General features: G+C 41.0%; 2 protein-coding genes across 4 annotated transcripts in view; one reads left to right on the top strand and one right to left on the bottom strand.

The window, feature by feature from the left end:
* The window catches only part of upf2 (UPF2 regulator of nonsense mediated mRNA decay), a 29,998-nt gene extending 19,692 nt beyond the window's left edge, over positions 1–10,306 (top strand). The window contains exons 16-22 of one of the 2 annotated variants that reach the window (XM_079623949.1): positions 456–601; positions 1,349–1,450; positions 1,855–1,953; positions 3,410–3,580; positions 6,896–7,037; positions 7,985–8,105; positions 9,144–10,306. In XM_079623949.1, coding sequence (XP_079480075.1) covers positions 456–601; positions 1,349–1,450; positions 1,855–1,953; positions 3,410–3,580; positions 6,896–7,037; positions 7,985–8,105; positions 9,144–9,153 — 791 coding nt within the window. In that variant the 3' untranslated portion in view covers positions 9,154–10,306. The remainder of the gene's footprint in view (positions 1–455; positions 602–1,348; positions 1,451–1,854; positions 1,954–3,409; positions 3,581–6,895; positions 7,038–7,984; positions 8,106–9,143) is intronic. The other variant, XM_079623950.1, reaches the window with a different exon arrangement.
* The window catches only part of proser2 (proline and serine rich 2), an 18,129-nt gene continuing 10,811 nt past the window's right edge, over positions 10,183–17,500 (bottom strand). For both annotated transcript variants that reach the window (XM_079623952.1, XM_079623951.1), the window contains 2 exons: positions 17,463–17,500; positions 10,183–14,692 (listed from right to left, as the gene is read on the bottom strand). The exon at positions 17,463–17,500 is cut by the window's right edge and continues 200 nt beyond it. In XM_079623952.1, coding sequence (XP_079480078.1) covers positions 13,239–14,692; positions 17,463–17,500 — 1,492 coding nt within the window. In that variant the 3' untranslated portion in view covers positions 10,183–13,238. The remainder of the gene's footprint in view (positions 14,693–17,462) is intronic.

Genomic DNA, 17,500 nt, shown 5'->3' with positions numbered 1-17,500 from the left:
TAAGAGTATCAGTGTTAAAGCAGCACAGACCCGGAATAGATCTTCAGGAATGCTGTCGCGTGCGTGCGTGTGTGTGTGCGTGTGTGTGTGTGTGTGTGTGTGTGTTGTCTGTTTGTGTTGCTGTTTCGGTCACCAACAACATTCCTGTGTGTCTGTCGCCTTTGGCTTTTGGCTTGCTTAGTTGGGGACATTAAATTTAATATTCAATATTATTAATCTGCTGCTTTGACAGCATTATATGAGAACTGAACTGAGCTGGACTTTCTCCAGAGCGGCTATATATATATATAAATGAACTAAATTAATAACTTTTTTACAACTAAAATGAAACATCACTGAACTTACTGAAGCTGGACTGTGACGCTAGTTTCTTCTCGAAATTATTTTCCTGTTATCTCTGTAAATCTGAATTGTTAAAGCGCTGTATTAATAAATGTGACTTGGCTTGTGTCCAGGCCTGGAGAAAGATGGCCGCTCCTCCAGCGCGATGGATGAGAACGAGCCTCTGGACGAGGATGATGATGATGATGAAGACGAGGGAGGAGCAGAGACTGAGGAACAGTCTGGAAACGAGAGCGAGATCAATGAACCCGAGGAGGAGGTGTGATTGACAGCTGGAAACTCCGCCTCCTCTGTTGTTCTCATGTAGTTGACTGATGATACACAGAAATGGAGAACGGAAAATCATTTAATATATATACACTCAAAAAGATTTATCAGAACCAAAAATGATTCAGACACCAGATATCATTTGTGATATTTGTTCACTAGTGTGTGCAGGACACTATAGTTCATTTCTGTGAGTGAGGAGAGCAAAATAAAGTAAACTGTGACATATTATACCCAAATATTATTCATACAAAATGATACAAATTTGGGACCAAAAATGATTGGGCCACTTTGAGCTGATCATGTGTTCTTCAGTGTTTTGTCTGTAACTGCTAATGCTCTTTTTACACACACACTGAACACAATGAAGCATTGCTTGGTCACTGGTTGAGCTAAACTGGTATTATCTAATTTTGTAGTTAAATTTACCAGCTGACAGATATTCAACATAATTCATGTGTGAGACAGTCTAACAGAAGTGTGTGTGTGTGTGTGTGTGAGACAGTCTAACAGAAGATGGACAAAACCTGTCAAATATCAACTGTTCATAACTCTTCATATTTTATTACAATTTTCTAAACTAGCGAATAAACTGATAATGTGAGAGTCTGAATACATCACGGTTTGACTGTATATTTAATATATAATGAGTTTTTGTTTATATATATATATATATATATATATATATATACACTATATAGTGTTTGAAGACCGTTGGATAAGTGTGTTTGTTGTGCAGGACGGCTCAGAGAATGAGGAAGAGGAGCGTGAGGAGGAAGAGGAAAACACTGACTATCTGACCGACTCCAACAAAGAGAACGAAACGGACGAGGAGAACAACGTGAGTGTGTGTGTGTGAGAGAGAGCCTGTGTGTGTATGTGTGTGTGCCTGCCTGCCTGCCTGTGTGTGTGCCTGTGTGTGTGTGCCTCTGTGTGTGTGCCTGTGTGTGTGTGCCTGTGTGTGTGCCTGTGTGTGTGTGTGTGTGTGCCTGTGTGTGTGTGCCTGTGTGTGTATGTGTGTGCCTGCCTGCCTGCCTGTGTGTGTGTGTGTGTGCCTGTATGTGTGCCTGTGTGTGTGTGCGCTTGTGTGTGTGTGTGTGCGCGCGCGTGTGTGTGTATGTATGTGTGTGAGAGATAGAGAGAGAGAGAGAGAGAGAGAGAGAGAGAGTGTGTGTGTGTGTGTGAGTGTGTGTGTGTGTGTGTGTGTGTGTGGTTTGAGCTAACGCTGCTGTTTCTGTGGGTCAGGAGGTCACGATCCGCGGCGGAGGACTCAAACACGTGGCGTGTGCCGAGGACGAGGACTTCATCCAGGCGCTGGACAAGATGATGCTGGAGAACCTGCAGGTGCACAAGAGGCTCTCACACACACCGGGCAGTTCCAGCATCTCGCCACGAGGGAGTTTCCCCGAGAACTAATGCTACACTGTGTCATTTTTTTAAGTTGATTATTAGCAAAAAACACTTTGTTCTTTCAAAATGATATGTGCTCATTAATGTATAATTACTTCTACCAACTAATCAAGTATTCTCGTGAGCGTAAATCTGCCATTTATAATACATATGAGCGAGTGGCTCGAATAGCGGAAGCCATGTTGCGCCTCCATCTTGAAAATACATTAGCCAAAGAGGGACACACCTGGAGATTCAAGCTTCGCCTTTCGTGTTTAACACTCAGCGGCGCCGTGACGGATGCGAGCGGAGATTACTCGCGACTCCCAGCAGATTTTAAATAATACGGCCGCCGTAGGAGTTAAAACTCCCTGGGAATGGGAGGAGCTAGAAAGTAATAATCAGTTGGAAGTCATATACGATTTGACCACTAGATGGGAGTAAATCCTACACAGTGTAGCTTTAAGCCCTATTCGGAGTAATGTCATTTTCCCACAGGACGTCTGTAATATTAATGGCCAATTCACACGGGATAAGAGATCTCAGTAAAACTAGCAGAAGTGGGAGAGTAACTCGATTTACACACCGCCGTCACTCCTGTCATCATGTGTGTTTACACACTCGCCGATTTACACACTCGCCGTCACTCCTGTCATCATGTGTGTTTACACACTCGCCGATTTACACACTCGCCGTCACTCCTGTCATCATGTGTGTTTACACACTCGCCGATTTACACACTCGCCGTCACTCCTGTGTGTGTTACGCTGCTTCCTGATATCACGTGCGCAAACACACATAACCTATATTTATAAAACAGTTATGTCCGGTCGAGCGTTGTGTTAATTAACTTCAGATTGGATTGTGTTGGTAATAGAGTAATTACGTAACGCTAAAAGATGTGTCGTGCCTCTAAACTAGTGCTGTCGATCTTCTTCTGCTCTGAACGGTGTGTGTGTAAACACTGGAGTTTCTCCACAGACTCGTCCCAGCGTCTAGAACGCGGCTGGATGCTTTTTCGAGCGTCTATTGTTTTTTTTAATAAGCCAAAATATTTTACAAAATAAAAAAATTACTCAAGTTAAAGTTTTAAGTGAAGTTAACGTTTAAGTAATGTTTTTTTAGTGGTTTTAGTCTTTAGTTAACTGTAAAAAAAAAAAAAAAGCAGCTGCATCTACAAAAAATATCAGTATATATTTGTAATTTTTAGAACGGGTTAATCACTTCTGCTTGAATATCTATATTTATATTGAATATAAGTTTCTTGATGAAAGCATTTGTTCAGCCCGAAGTCTCCTGTCCGTCTGTGTGATTTCTGTGCATGTACAAAACCCTTTGTGTGTGTGTGTGTGTGTGTGTGTGTGTGTGTGTGTGTGTGTGTGTGTGTGTGTGTGTGTGTGTGTGTGTGCAGCAGCGCAGTGGAGAGGCAGTGAAGGTCCACCAGTTGGATGTGGCGATTCCTCTGCAGTTGAAGAGTCAGCTGAAGAAAAGCCCCGCTCCATCATGCACTGCAGACACCGACTCTGACATCAGCGACACCATGCAGTTCGTCATGCTCACACGCAAGGGCAACAAGCAGCAGGTGTGTGTGTGTGTGTGTATGCTTGTTTATGTGATTTATGAGGACACAATGTGTATAATGACATGTGTATTACACTGGTATTACAACTTAAACGTGGTTTATGAGGACATTTCATGAGTCCTTGCAATTCAAATAGCTTAAAAAACATAAAAAACTGTTTTATTACAAATGTAAAAATGCAGAATGTTTTATGTGTTTAGGGATAAAGGTGTAAGGTGTGTGTGTGTGTGTGTGTGTGTGTGTGTGTGATGGGCAGGTTTAGGGATAGGGGCAGTGTAAGGTGTGTGTGTGTGTGTGTGTGTGTGAGATTGGCAGGTTTAGGGATAGGGGCAGTGTAAGGTGTGTGTGTGTGTGTGTGTGTGAGTGAGATGGGCAGGTTTAGGGATAGGGGCAGTGTAAGGTGTGTGTGTGTGTGAGATGGGCAGGTTTAGGGATAGGGGCAGTGTAAGGTGTGTGTGTGTGTGAGATGGGCAGGTTTAGGGATAGGGGCAGTGTAAGGTGTGTGTGTGTGTGTGTGTTTGTGTGTGTGTGAGATGGGCAGGTTTAGGGATAGGGGCAGTGTAAGGTGTGTGTGTGTGTGTGTGAGATGGGCAGGTTTAGGGATAGGGGCAGTGTAAGGTGTGTGTGTGTTTGTGTGTGTGAGATGGGCAGGTTTAGGGATAGGGGCAGTGTAAGGTGTGTGTGTGTGTGTGTGTGTGTGTTTGTGTGTGTGTGAGATGGGCAGGTTTAGGGATAGGGGCAGTGTAAGGTGTGTGTGTGTGTGTGTGTGTTTGTGTGTGTGTGAGATGGGCAGGTTTAGGGATAGGGGCAGTGTAAGGTGTGTGTGTTTGTGTGTGTGTGAGATGGGCAGGTTTAGGGATAGGGGCAGTGTAAGGTGTGTGTGTGTGTGTGTGTGTGTGTGTGTGTGTGTGTGTGTGTGTGTGTGTGATGGGCAGGTTTAGGGATAGGGGCAGTGTAAGGTGTGTGTGTGTGTGTGTGTGTGTGTGTGTGTGTGTGTGTGTGTGTGTGTGTGTGTGTGTGTGTGATGGGCAGGTTTAGGGATAGGGCAGTGTAAGGGGAGAGAATATACAGTTTGTACATTATAAAAACCATTATGCCTATGGAGAGTCCTCACAAGTATAGCAAAACAAACTGTGTGTGTGTGTGTGTGTGTGTGTGTGTGTGTGTGTGTGTGTGTGTGTGTGTTGGAATGGTTTGGGTCTGCAGGGTGTGTTCAGGATGTGGCTTTGGGAGTGTAAACTACAGCACACACACACACTTTTATTTGGCAATCTAAATGGGGACGTAATGGGTTTTATACTGTACAAACTGTATATTCTCTCCGCTTGCACTAACCCGACCCGTCACAGAAAACTTTCTGCATTTTTACTTTAAAAAAAACAACAATCTTTAATTACTTTATTTTTATACCAGATTTACAGATGAGGACGACCTTAAAGGAAGGTTTATGGAGATTTTTATTAGGTTTTGGTCACTTCTGGGTACAAGTTTGTCCTCAAAATATAGTTAAGTAGGTACACACACACACTCACACTCACACACACACATAGCGTCTTGTTTTCATTCTGCCGGTGTCTGTGACCCACTTTAACTGTCCAGTCTTTCAGAAACTTGACATCCATCTGCCGTTCTGTCCCTGTTGTCTCCGTCTCTGGTTGAGAGATTGTGTTTTAATAAGGATAAGGATGAACTTTATTTGTCCCCGAAGGGAAATTTGTCCTGGGCAAAGTGCTACAATATTACACAACAATGTATAAAAAATAACACAGTGAAGTGCTATAGGTGCGTTGTTCCGGGTCATATTCAGCAATTTTATCGAGGCTGGAACAAATGAAAGCTTCAGTCTATTATTTTTACAAATACATTTTCCAAACCAGACTATAATTCCATAACGAATAAGACTTTCAAGCTTGGCTCGGTAAAAAACAAGTAAAATGTCACTGCCCACCCCATACAGTCTCAGTCTTCTTGAAAAGTAAAGCCTCTGCTGTAGTCGTGTGCACAGACTGTCAGTGTGTGTGTGTCTTCCAACTAATCACATTGTCCATATAAAACCCCAGGTATCTATAGGATTTAACTCTCACACACACATCACTGTCTTTAATGATCACAGACTTGTGTTCAGATGCACTTCTTGGGTCAAGGACCATTTCTTGTGTTTTTTTTCACATTTAATTACATGTTAATCACAGCAAATACACGTTTAAGTCTATGTCTTGGTGTTACTAGAGGAAGAACCACTGTAATTAACTGTGAAACGTACTAGCAATTTCTATTTGTTCAAAAAAGGTTTCTACACAATTTTGTCAAATAAACAATAAATTAAATAAGTCAAATAAACAATTGTCAAGTAAACAATAAATTAAATAAGTCAAACGGTTAAGTCAAATAAACAATACATCAAATAACAATGTCAAATAAATGTAATTATTTCATTATAAATGTAATTAATAGTAAGTACGGAATACATTTTCTACTTCAAAATGTCACATGTGATTCAGTGACCTGCAGTTTCTTTGTAATTATGAAATTTACCAGCAACTTCTGACTGAAAAATTGTTTCTACGCCATTTTTTTTAGTGTAGTAATATTAACAATAAGTCAAATTATGTAATTACAAACACACAAATTAAGTACATTTGAAATAAACTAGTGCAAAATAGAGTTAAGAACTCAGAACTCAGAAAGTAGCATAAAATTAACTATTATTATATTATTTAAACGGAGAGTAAATGTGATATTTGTCATTTTTTTATTTGAAAGAACTTGTTCACATGTGATCTGAATATGTGAGTTCGCGCAGAGAAATGAGTGTGTCTCCTGTCCAGCTTTAAGATTTGTAATTTTATATTTTATTGAGCAAAGAATACGGGATGGATCACACACACACACACACACACACACACGTATCACACACCAAACCAGGATAAGAAACTCGAGGCAGTAAAGTACATACAGTAAGAGATAGTCTGCTAAAAAACAATTATTTACTTTTTTTAAATAATAATTCACGAAACATTTAAATCAATAGAAACTAAACATACAATAAATTAATACAAATAAATAGAAATTAATAACATGGGGGAAAAAATTTAAAAAAATGGTCATCTTCAGGAAATCAGGAGGTAACTTATAATTCTTATAATACATTATAATGATGTAAACTATCATTTCTTTGAGCAACAGCAGTTCTAGCGGCTTTCCTGTTAGCTGATAAACAGAGAGTCATACTTTGATTACATTTGAGGCTTTTTTGTGTTGATTTAGTGACTTTACGTACCAGTTTTAATCTGTGCTTCTTCTCCTGTGACCCAGTTTAAGATCCTGAACGTGCCGCTGTCGTCTCATCTGGCAGCCAATCACTTTAACCAGCAGCAGGCGGAGCAGGAGGAGCGCATGCGCATGAAGAAGCTCACGCTGGACATCAACGAGAGGCAGGAGCAGGAGGACTATCAGGGTGAGATGCGCACGCTTCACCACACAGCTCTAGCCTCCAGTTCCTTACTGCCTTTATACAACGGGTGCCACACAATACACATATTAAAGCCAAACAATATCTATAAAAGCCTTCCTTCCGCTGGAAAAAATAGTCCCTGACCGTAAACAGCAACAGAAGTTACACATATTTTGGCCATTAGATGGCGGCAGAGACTGTCTTCATGAGTGAGTGAGTCAGTAGAGAAGACTTTTACTCTGAAACGACTTTTACATGCAAACAAATAATCCGCTAGTAATGGGAGTGACGGCTCAATCGCACCGAAACGCCTTCATGTAGAAACACATTAATCGATCCGATTGCGCTCGATCCCAATGAAACCTCGATCGGGTTTAAAGGGTCGTTTATTCCTTTTCTAATCCGATCGAGAGGACGTGTGAACACTTGATCGGCTTGAACACTGAAACTGAAAGGACTGCGCATGTGCAATGGGGTAAAAATAGCGTAATGACGTCTATCTATAAAGTGTCGTATAAACGAGTGTCCCGTCATCATCCTATAATCCTCCTTTCCCGGCGTGTGTGAAGTGGAGCACCGGCCCACCAGTGCTGGTTTCAGACTCATCCACAGACGGCTGGTTTTGGGCATTTTTACTGCGTGATGATCAATATAAGCAGCGGCACAACGGCTCATATGCTCATCGTCTCCAAATTATGACCAGAAATGGATCAATATTAAATCTGCTGTTTAAAACAAATATAGAATAATTATGCACAAACATCTGGAAACAATAAATATATCCCGATATGAAGTTTGTGACGTATAAACGCGCACATCACATTAGCGTTCATGTTCAGATTCATCATCAGGATGCCAGTCCGCCTGAAACACAGGTTGTGCGTGTAAACGCAGCCGCTGTTCTGTTGCTGATGATGATGATGATGATGATGATGATGCTGTTGTTGCAGAGATGATGCAATCCCTCGCTCAGAGACCGGCTCCTGCGAACACCAACCGAGAGCGCCGGCCCCGCTACCAGCACCCTAAAGGAGCGCCCAACGCTGACCTCATATTCAAGACCGGCGGCAGGTCAGACACACACACACACACACACACACACTCTCACTCTCTCTCACTCTCTCTCTCACGCACGCGCTCTCTCTCTCTCTCTCACTCTGTCTGTCTCTCTCTCTCACGCACACACACACACACACACACACACACACACTCTCTCTCTCTCTCTCTCTCTCTCTCTCTCTCTCTCACACACACACACACACACTCTCTCTCTCTCTCTCTCTCTCTCTCTCTCTCTCTCTCTCTCTCCCTCTCACACACACACACACGCACGCTCTCTCTCTCTCTCTCACTCACACACACACACACACACACCTCAACACTTTTTACACAACTTTCGAAATCCATTTGGCTTGCACTAGCAACAACTGTGCGATTAATCAAAATAAAAATAAAATGGCGATATGACTGCAATTAATTTTATTTTATAGGGAAATATTCTTATTTTGTTTTATATTTTTGATTAGTATTTATTATTATTATATTTTATATTGTTATGATTGTCATTGTATTATCTTAGTGTTACATATTATTATTATTATATATTATTATTATTATTATAATAATACAGTAGTAATATTTCTTAATTTATTAAGAACATATTAATTCTTATTAGATCAAATGTACATACTTTTTTATTAAAATCTAATCATTATTATATTTATTAATATAATATAAAATGTATTATCTTTTATATTATAACATTTTATTATAATAAAATAATAATGACTATTATTGTTATTTTATATTGTTGTTATTGTATTTATTATAATAATCCTTTACTACTACTAGAATTATTTTGATTCTTATATTTATTATTACATATTGTTGTTTTTTTTGTTATACTTGATATTGTTATATTACCATATTTATTAGTACTATTTATATTATTATATTGTTTTATATTATTTTAAAAATAAATAACAGGCCAACAATCAAGCACAGCAAACCTGGTGCTTTTTTATGTGTTTGCATGATGTTCTTCTGCACACATCCTGCTCACTCACTGACCCTTAACACACTCGCTGACCCTTGACCCTTGCACCGCAGGAGACGCTGATGATGTCAGACTGAGCAAACGACGAGTCAAAGAGAGACAGAGAGATGGACAAGCGGTGCTTTGGACTCTGAGACGGAGACACACACCTGACTGAGCGTCACCACGGCAACCAGAGAGGAGCTCCATCAACACACACACACACACACACACACACACACACACACACACACACAGAGGATGGAGGTGATTTGACTTTGGCTGATAGAGTTTGATGGTTGGCTAGTGTCCAGTGCTGAAGAGACTCGCGGTTGTTTCCTCTCCTGATGTTTGTTCTCTCTGGCCTCAGCGGTGGTCGCGAGCGAGACGTGCATGGGCTGAACGCGGCCGCTAACATGTTCTGCAGTAAAAGTGACTTCATGTGACCGTGAGAATGTCTCTTTTTGTCTCTGTGCTCTCAAGCGCTCACCAGCTTGTTTTCTGTCGGTGAACTCGATGACTAGAGCAGCTGATCAGAATGCAGTCGAACCGGACGCACACACACACAAACACACGCGCGCGCGCCTGCGGGCGATCAAACCCAGAGGAACGGCCTGGATGTTTGGGACGGTTTTAAGCGCCAAAAATGCTCACGAAGAAAGTCGTAATTCACCATTAGATCCACAGGAAAGCAGTTTTACAATTAAGATTGGCTTAAAAAATCATAAATCCATAACAAGTACCCACGATCCGCGGTGAACTTTCAATGTACTTTCATATTTAAATGTTTTTAGGACTATATTTAGGGGGTTAATTGTCATCAAATAATTTCTCAATGCCAAAATGTTCTTTTTTTCTGGGTTTTATTCTGATGTTTTCACCCTTCTGCAGTTTTTGATTTAGTTGTTCTCTATTCTGTTTTATGTGTGTATTGTGCTTTGTGGTTTAAAAAGACTTTTTCTAGTCTTTACATCAACTTATCTGATTAAATGTCTCTGGTCAAAGTGGTTTGAGTGAATTATTGAGCTTGTTTTGTGAATTTGATCCCATAATGCAGTGGTTCACTGTTCATCAGCCAAAAAAATATATAATTGACACAAAAACGTTGGTGGTTTCATTGCATTTATTCAGAAACAATTCTATAATTAAAGATCTTAACCAAAGAAAAAAGTTTTTTATGTCCAGCAATGTTCTCATTTACACAAAGAGGTGGTAATAAACAATGTTGTTTTATGTGTGTGTGTGTGTGTGTGTAGTGGTGTCACATGTTCACAATCATGCATTCCATGTCCTTCAATAACTGCTTCACTTGAAGCAAAAACCCGGAGTCAAAATAAAAATAAAACAAAACAATGCGCACATGCATTGTCAAAAACACACATTTTACATGTATAACACACACTCATTCATTCTGACATTCACAATACACACTACGGGTGAACACAAAACATGTGATTACGGGTTGGCTCTCGATTTGAATGTCTGTGGTTTAGCGTGGGCGGAACTAAACTTACATATACGAGCGCTTCTGCACTGTTGCATGCTGGGAGAGAAAAGAATGGGAAAGACTTAACAACCCACAAGTCAACATCGAGAGAATGTAAAACACAACATTAGCATTTGAACTACCAGCTGAACATCATAATAACTCTGAGGTATTTCTTGCATGAAGGTCCGGGTTCTTTCCATCCGTTGATCCTCACAGACACAATTAAACAGTTTGATAATCTAACATATTTAACAGTTTGAACACACTGATACTATATTGCTAATAAACAAATGAATCTAACTTAACTAGAGCAAGTTAACTAGTGACTATTTTAACTTGTTCTTTTTAAAGATGAATTACTTAACTCAATTAGGTGATTGGCTAATTAGTTATTTGACTAATTAGTTAATTGACTAATTAGTTAATTAGTTATTTGACTAATTAGTTAATTGACTAATTAGTTAATTGACTAATTAGTTAATTGGTTATATAATTAACTAATTAGTTCACTAAATTAATAATTAATTAACTCAACTTAACTAGTTATCACTAGTTTACCTAGATAAAGAAAAAAGTTTTTTTTTAACTAAAAACGAGTTCTTTCAATTTAGTTATTTAACTAATTATTCAATTAACTAATTAGCCAATTATCCAATCAACCAATTATTCAATTAACTAATTAGCCAATTATCCAATCAACCAATTATTCAATTAGTCAGTTAATTAACTAATTAACTTACTTAGTAATTAACTTAGTAATCAACTTACATGCAAATTAAAAAGTGAAAGCGAAAGTAAAAAATGAAAAAGTTAAAAAAGTCAATTGAAAAAAGAAAAAAAAAAAGTGTGAAAAAAGAAAAAAAAAAAGTGTGAAAGTGTAAAAAGAAAAGAAAAAAGTGTAGAAAAAAAAGAAAAAAAAGAAAAGAAAAAAGTGTAGAAAAAAAAGAAAAAAAAGAAAAAAGAAAAAAAAGGTTTTTAAATAAAGTTTCCTTTTATTATATTATTAAACGGAGCAAAAATGAACATTGACGCAGCATAACCGCAGCGACGGGCGTTCCGAAACCTCGGGGGGGGAACACACACACACTACCCCCCCCTTTGGTTTTCTGGGTGTGCTGACGCCTGACCCGGGGCTCGAACCATGGACCTTGGGAAGGTGTGAAACCATGACTCTACCACTCAGCCACCAGCGCCTGCACACTTGTGGCACTTCTCTCGGTACATTTATCTTTAGAAACTGCGTCTGAATACGTAACCGTATAAAACCGCAACAGCAAGCTGGAATAGAACCGGCAACCACTCGCTTCAGCGCCGGTACCGCTACCACCGCGCCACTGACGACGACACAGCTCCGGTGCTTCTCCTGGTACGTTTATCTTTCGAAACGGCGTCTGAATTCGCAAACGTTTAAAACCACAGCAAGCTGGAATAGAACCAACAACCACTTGCTTCAGTGACGGCACCGCTACCACCGCGCCACCGAACACGACACAGCTCTGGTGCTTCTCCTGGTATGTTTATCTTTCGAAACGGTGTCTGAATTCGCAAACGTTTAAAACCACAGCAAGCTGGAATAGAACCAGCAACCACTCGCTTCAGTGACAGCACCGGTACCACCGCGCCACTGACGACGACACAGCTCCGGTGCTTCTCCTGGTACGTTTATCTTTCGAAACGGCGTCTGAATTCGCAAACGTTTAAAACCACAGCAAGCTGGAATAGAACCAACAACCTTTTGCTTCAGCGCCGGAACCGCTACCACCGCGCCACTGACGACGACACACTTAAGCCGGTTCTCCTGACATTATAGTAGATGTATTTAGAGGAATCTTAACAGTGTTTTAAGAGATCAAATATGGAGTGATTAGTCACATGACAATTATGACTCAGGCGATTGGCTCAATGTTCTGGAACCATGTGACCGTGAAACAAAGATGGCAGAAATCTCGACCTTCTGAACATCTTGCAAACCAGGTAATGCCAATATTGTGTGTGTGTGTGTGTGTGTGTGTGTGTGTGTGTGTGTGTGTGTGTATAAATGATTAGTTGAAGTCAGTGCTGGGTAGTAACTGATTACATGTCATCTAGATGACCTAATTAAATTAAATTAAATGCATGTACCGGTAATTAGATTTATCTTCTGTTTTAAAACCCATAATCAGACTACAGTTACTTATAAAATTGATTCTCAGAGTTTGATTTACAGAAATAATTTCACTTTTGACAACTCCTGACGAACATAATTTAAAAAAGAAATTGACAAAAAGACATTTTAAATAAGTAAGTTCATAATGAAGTCAATAATTAGCATGTTCATGTTTCTCTGATGTCGTATAATGCCTGGTCACATGACATGCAAGTGAAGAAAGTTTTTCATCATTAAGTGTTTTAGTTTGTTTCTTTAATTTAACTTTATTTTGAATTGAACTAACTATACATTTTTCATGAACCCTGAACCTGAACATTAGGTAATGGGACAAATTTGGTATAAGATCATCTTATTAAAATCTAAGTGTTTACCAAGTTAGGTCAATAGTAATCTAAAAGTAGTCTGATTATACGAGCGCATAGGTAACGTTACCAGCTGCAATCTCATCATGTAAAACGCATCCAGTAAGCGACCCAGCACTGCTTGCATTATAACTCCTCAAATGTTTGGTACTAGAGTCCATGTGAGCGCTTAAGACGAGTCCCTGAGCAGTCCTAGCCTGCGTAGCGCGTTACGCCTGGCCTCGTCTGTGGCTCCTCTCCCAGAAAACTGGACCGTTATTCCCTGAGCGCGGAAGGAAGGCTTCGGCGAGGGCCGTGAGCCGGTGGGACTCAGGGGACTCGGGTGACGCAGGGGTCTTGGAGCCGCTACGGGCGGATTAGCATTGGATCTTTTTTCGCAGAGCGACGCATTCCTCTTGGGTAAGTCTTCCTTCACGGTCCTGTCCGAACTGGAGTTGTCCTCTTTCCCCGGGAAGAAGGTTCTGGATCGGGCTCCGTGGATTGGCTCGGGTGTACTCATGATTCTTGATCTGCCGCCGAAGTTGTTGAGCTGGACCTCCGAAGCCTCTGCTTTGGGTGACGCGCTGAAGACACGCTCAGTCCTGAAGGACGTCGAGGGGTTCAACGTTATGCTCTTGCCGCCATAGCTGTTAAAATCCCTATGCATGACTTCGGCACTCGTCAAAATTGGTGCAGGGCTTGATTTGGTCTGGCAGTGGTTTGTGGTGTCCGAACCGCGGGCGTCAGGACTAGCGTGTGCTGGTAAGCTAGTTTTGAACGTGGCGGTGGTTTTCGCGCTTTCGGTCTCCCTGGGAGAAGCATGCATGATGGTTTGCGATCGCCTGGTCTGGCAGTGGTCTGTGGTGTCCGAACCGCGGGCGTCAGGACTAGCATGTACAGGTAAGCTAGTTTTGAATGTGGTGGTGGTTTTCGCGCTTTCGGTCTGACTAGCGTTTGCTGGTATGCTAGTTTTGAAGGTGATGGCTTCGGCCTCCCTCGGAGAAGTGTGCATGATGGGTTTCGAATGCCTGGTTTGGCAGTGGTCTGTGGTGTCCGAAGCGCGGGCGTCAGCGTTAGCTGGTGAGCTAGTTTTGAATGTGGCGGTGGTTTTAATGCCGTCAGTCTCCCTCGGAGAAGTGTGCATGATGGGTTGTGATCGTTTCTGAGCAAGTCCGAGTTTCGAAAGCGCCTCCATCCTAGATTTGTCCGGCGTGGGATCTCGAAACGATATGCTTCGCGTGGGAAGCCTGCGAACGCAAGCCGGCTCTCCGCCGTCCAGAGGGTGCGCTGAGCCGGAGAGGTTCGAGAGCATTAGCGCCCGGCGCTCCTGCACGGTCACGGCTTCGGTGGCGATTGAATGGGGAATGTGTTCGCGGCTGCCCAGTAACATGCTAATGCTGTCGGGGAGCCGCACGGGCTTGGCGTGAATAGGAGGGCCGTGTTTGGCCGAGGGGTTTTGTGGCAGATCCAGACTGGATCTGCGCTGGAGAGGCGGTGAAGCGGACGTGACGCTCTCGTGCTCGGCGGTCTTGCTGGTGATTATTGATGAAGCTGACGGCGGATGGGGTCCAACTTCTAGCGGTGGGTCTCGTTTCGCCTTCACCTCGTAACGAGTGTCCGGCGCCGCTATCAGCTCTTGGACATCTGATGAAGAAAACACATTCATTATTGTGTAATGAATCTCATATACAGTCGTCAACATTTGAAGTGGATCAAAAAAAGTTCATCAAAGTTGTCCCAAGACAAGAAAATTCATGTATAACTTTGATGAAAGGTTTTGATCCACTTTAAATGTTGACTACAAGAACAAATGGTTTTATTCTGACTACAACATTTCATTTAAAAGAGCCAATCGCGATCCTTCTTAACTGGAAAAACAAAACAAAAAAACAAATAAATCTGTTTGGTTAGGAGGTGGGTCTGGGAGAAAAAAAACAACGAGCTAACGCACATTTTTTTTATTCCAGAATCGATATTAATTCAAATTCAATTGCTTTATTTTTGTCCTTGCTTGTAGACGAGGTTGACAGAAGTTAGCCGTTAGCCACTTTCGTTCCAACAGAGGATGTGTCGTTCTCTATGTCGTCGTAATATCCCGAGTGGACGAGACGTGAGACTGAACGCACTGTAAAGCCCTCGCGCTCCTCATATCCTGAGAGAGAGATGACACCGTAGAGCTGCACGATTCATCTTTAAAACATTGTTCTCCCTTCAAACACACGCGATCTTTCAATTCGTCTGTTTAACTTTGACAGAATCATATCGCAACATTCAGATCTGTGCTGGCATGAAACCGCTTCACAAACACTCTTTTCAACCTCATAGTATCATCATTTCTGTGATGCAATAGTTAAAATCATCATAGAAGTACTTAAAAGTTCAAATATGAACACTGAAGTCTACGATAGCGATCAAATTCAGCTTTTGATAGAAACTTGGTACTTAAAATAAACGTGTTTATTGATAACATTGCTTCGCCACTATGTGTGACTGTTAAAAATGTATTTGTTATTAAATTTATTCAAGAGGATGTAGAATTGTATTATGCTTCTGAAATAAAACTCAAAGATGTGATTTTTTTTTGTTTGTTTGTAAAAATATGACTCATATGCATCATGTACGGTCTGTATAAGTGTATGATTAACTTTTACAGGTTGTCTAGTTTCAAAAAATTGCAATATCAAATCGCAATACTTGTAGAATCGCAATTAAATCGTAATCCACATCGTATCGGGACCCAAGTATCGTGATAGTATCGAATCGGTGTATCGTCCCAGTCCTATTAAGAGATGTCATGCATTATCTGCAGTTTGAAAGAATTATATTTGCAATGAAGTTTAAGTTTCATGACACTTAAGGATATTTAATTGATCATATAAGTAATTTACAGACCCTGTCCTTTATATTTAGTTGATAATTTTAGTTATTCAACTTAAACATTTCATTTTATTGCCAAGGCAACATTTCTAAACTTCATTACAAGAAGATTCACATTTATATTTTAGCTTTATATCAATGAAGTGTTTTTAATAGTTTAACGATTGTAACCCTGCTTCAATATGAAAAATATATCATCATGATCAAGATCAGAACTTGAATGTTTCTGTGGTTTACATTGAGTTACAGTTAGAGGTGTGACGAGACCCTTATCTCACGAGACAAGACGAGACACGAGATTGGGTTCACAAGAACGAGACGAGTTGAGATTTTTGCACAATATTTGATAGAAATCCTCAATGACAAAATTCATGACTGGAAAAATAGTCTGCAGGTGGATTTTGAAACGTTTTAACTAAATCATCTTGTAATGAATGTCATTTCAGTTCTACTTTATGAGTATGAATTATCATATACATTGAAATACAACAATATAGAAGCACTGTAAAGGTTTTAACACAAACTCAACTGACTAGCTTCTCTCAAGTATGATTTCACACGAGTCTCTTCAGACCTTACTGTACATTATGAGCTTCCAGAACTTCTGATTGAGGCTGTGTGACCTCCAAATGAAACTACTTTACACAAATTGAAAATAGAAATAAAAACTGTATAAAACAACAGTTTTTCTTATTAGTGCAAACGATAATTAAGTGCAAGGGCAACCATAATCAAAGTAGGCCAACTCTCTCTGTATTCAAAGTGCAAACAGAGACCAAAACAGAGACCAGAGCCACGACTACACCGTCCAGAGATAGGTTTGATATTGGGAGACGGGCTATTGTATGCAGTCTAATTTGCGCGCATCGTGTTTACTTTCACTTTCACTCCATAGTGGCAGTGCTGAACGCGCGTTCTACAAGATAAGGGGCCATTCACACAGAGTGCGTTTTTGCTTTGTAAAATGCGATACTACGTAGAATGGGGGAACTGATTTTAACTTGAGCGCCGCGTTTTTAGAACGCTGTGTCATGCGCGAGACGCTGCAAAAGATGCAAGCCGCGAGCGCAAGGTTACACATCCGTCTAGCGCGTTTACATAGAAAAACAATGGAAAAGTACCGCACTGGAATGGAAATAAAAGGTTCTGTGTGAACCGCCCTAAGACATCTCAGATCGACTCTCTGTTGCGCAACAAATCCTCCGCCATCGTAACGCGACCAGTGAACTGATTCCTGCTGCACTGTCTCAGTCTGTGTGCGACTGCAACTCGTGCTGGATGAGCAGAGGAGACGTTTACAATAGCAAAACGACAGTGGAGGCAGCCGGTGCCGCGGTGTACACCGTAATGTGAATGTAGCGGTGGCATATTCTATTCTAATGATGGCGATATCGCGAGACAGCTTTTCAGTCGACGAGACATCTCGTCATATTTTAGTCTCGCGAGATCTCGTGGCACGAGATCTCGTCACACCCCTAGTTACAGTGTATAAGTCGTCCGGTCAGTACGATGGTGTATTTGTGGTGTCGTCGGGTACCTGGCGTGAAGGGCCGCGTGTCTTTATGTTTGCTGGGA

This window comes from Phoxinus phoxinus, assembly GCF_949152265.1.
Source record: "Phoxinus phoxinus genome assembly, chromosome: 9".
Lineage (NCBI taxonomy): Eukaryota > Metazoa > Chordata > Actinopteri > Cypriniformes > Leuciscidae > Phoxinus > Phoxinus phoxinus.
Note: the sequence above shows the minus strand (reverse complement) of the source record. Positions and strands in the feature narration are given on the sequence as shown.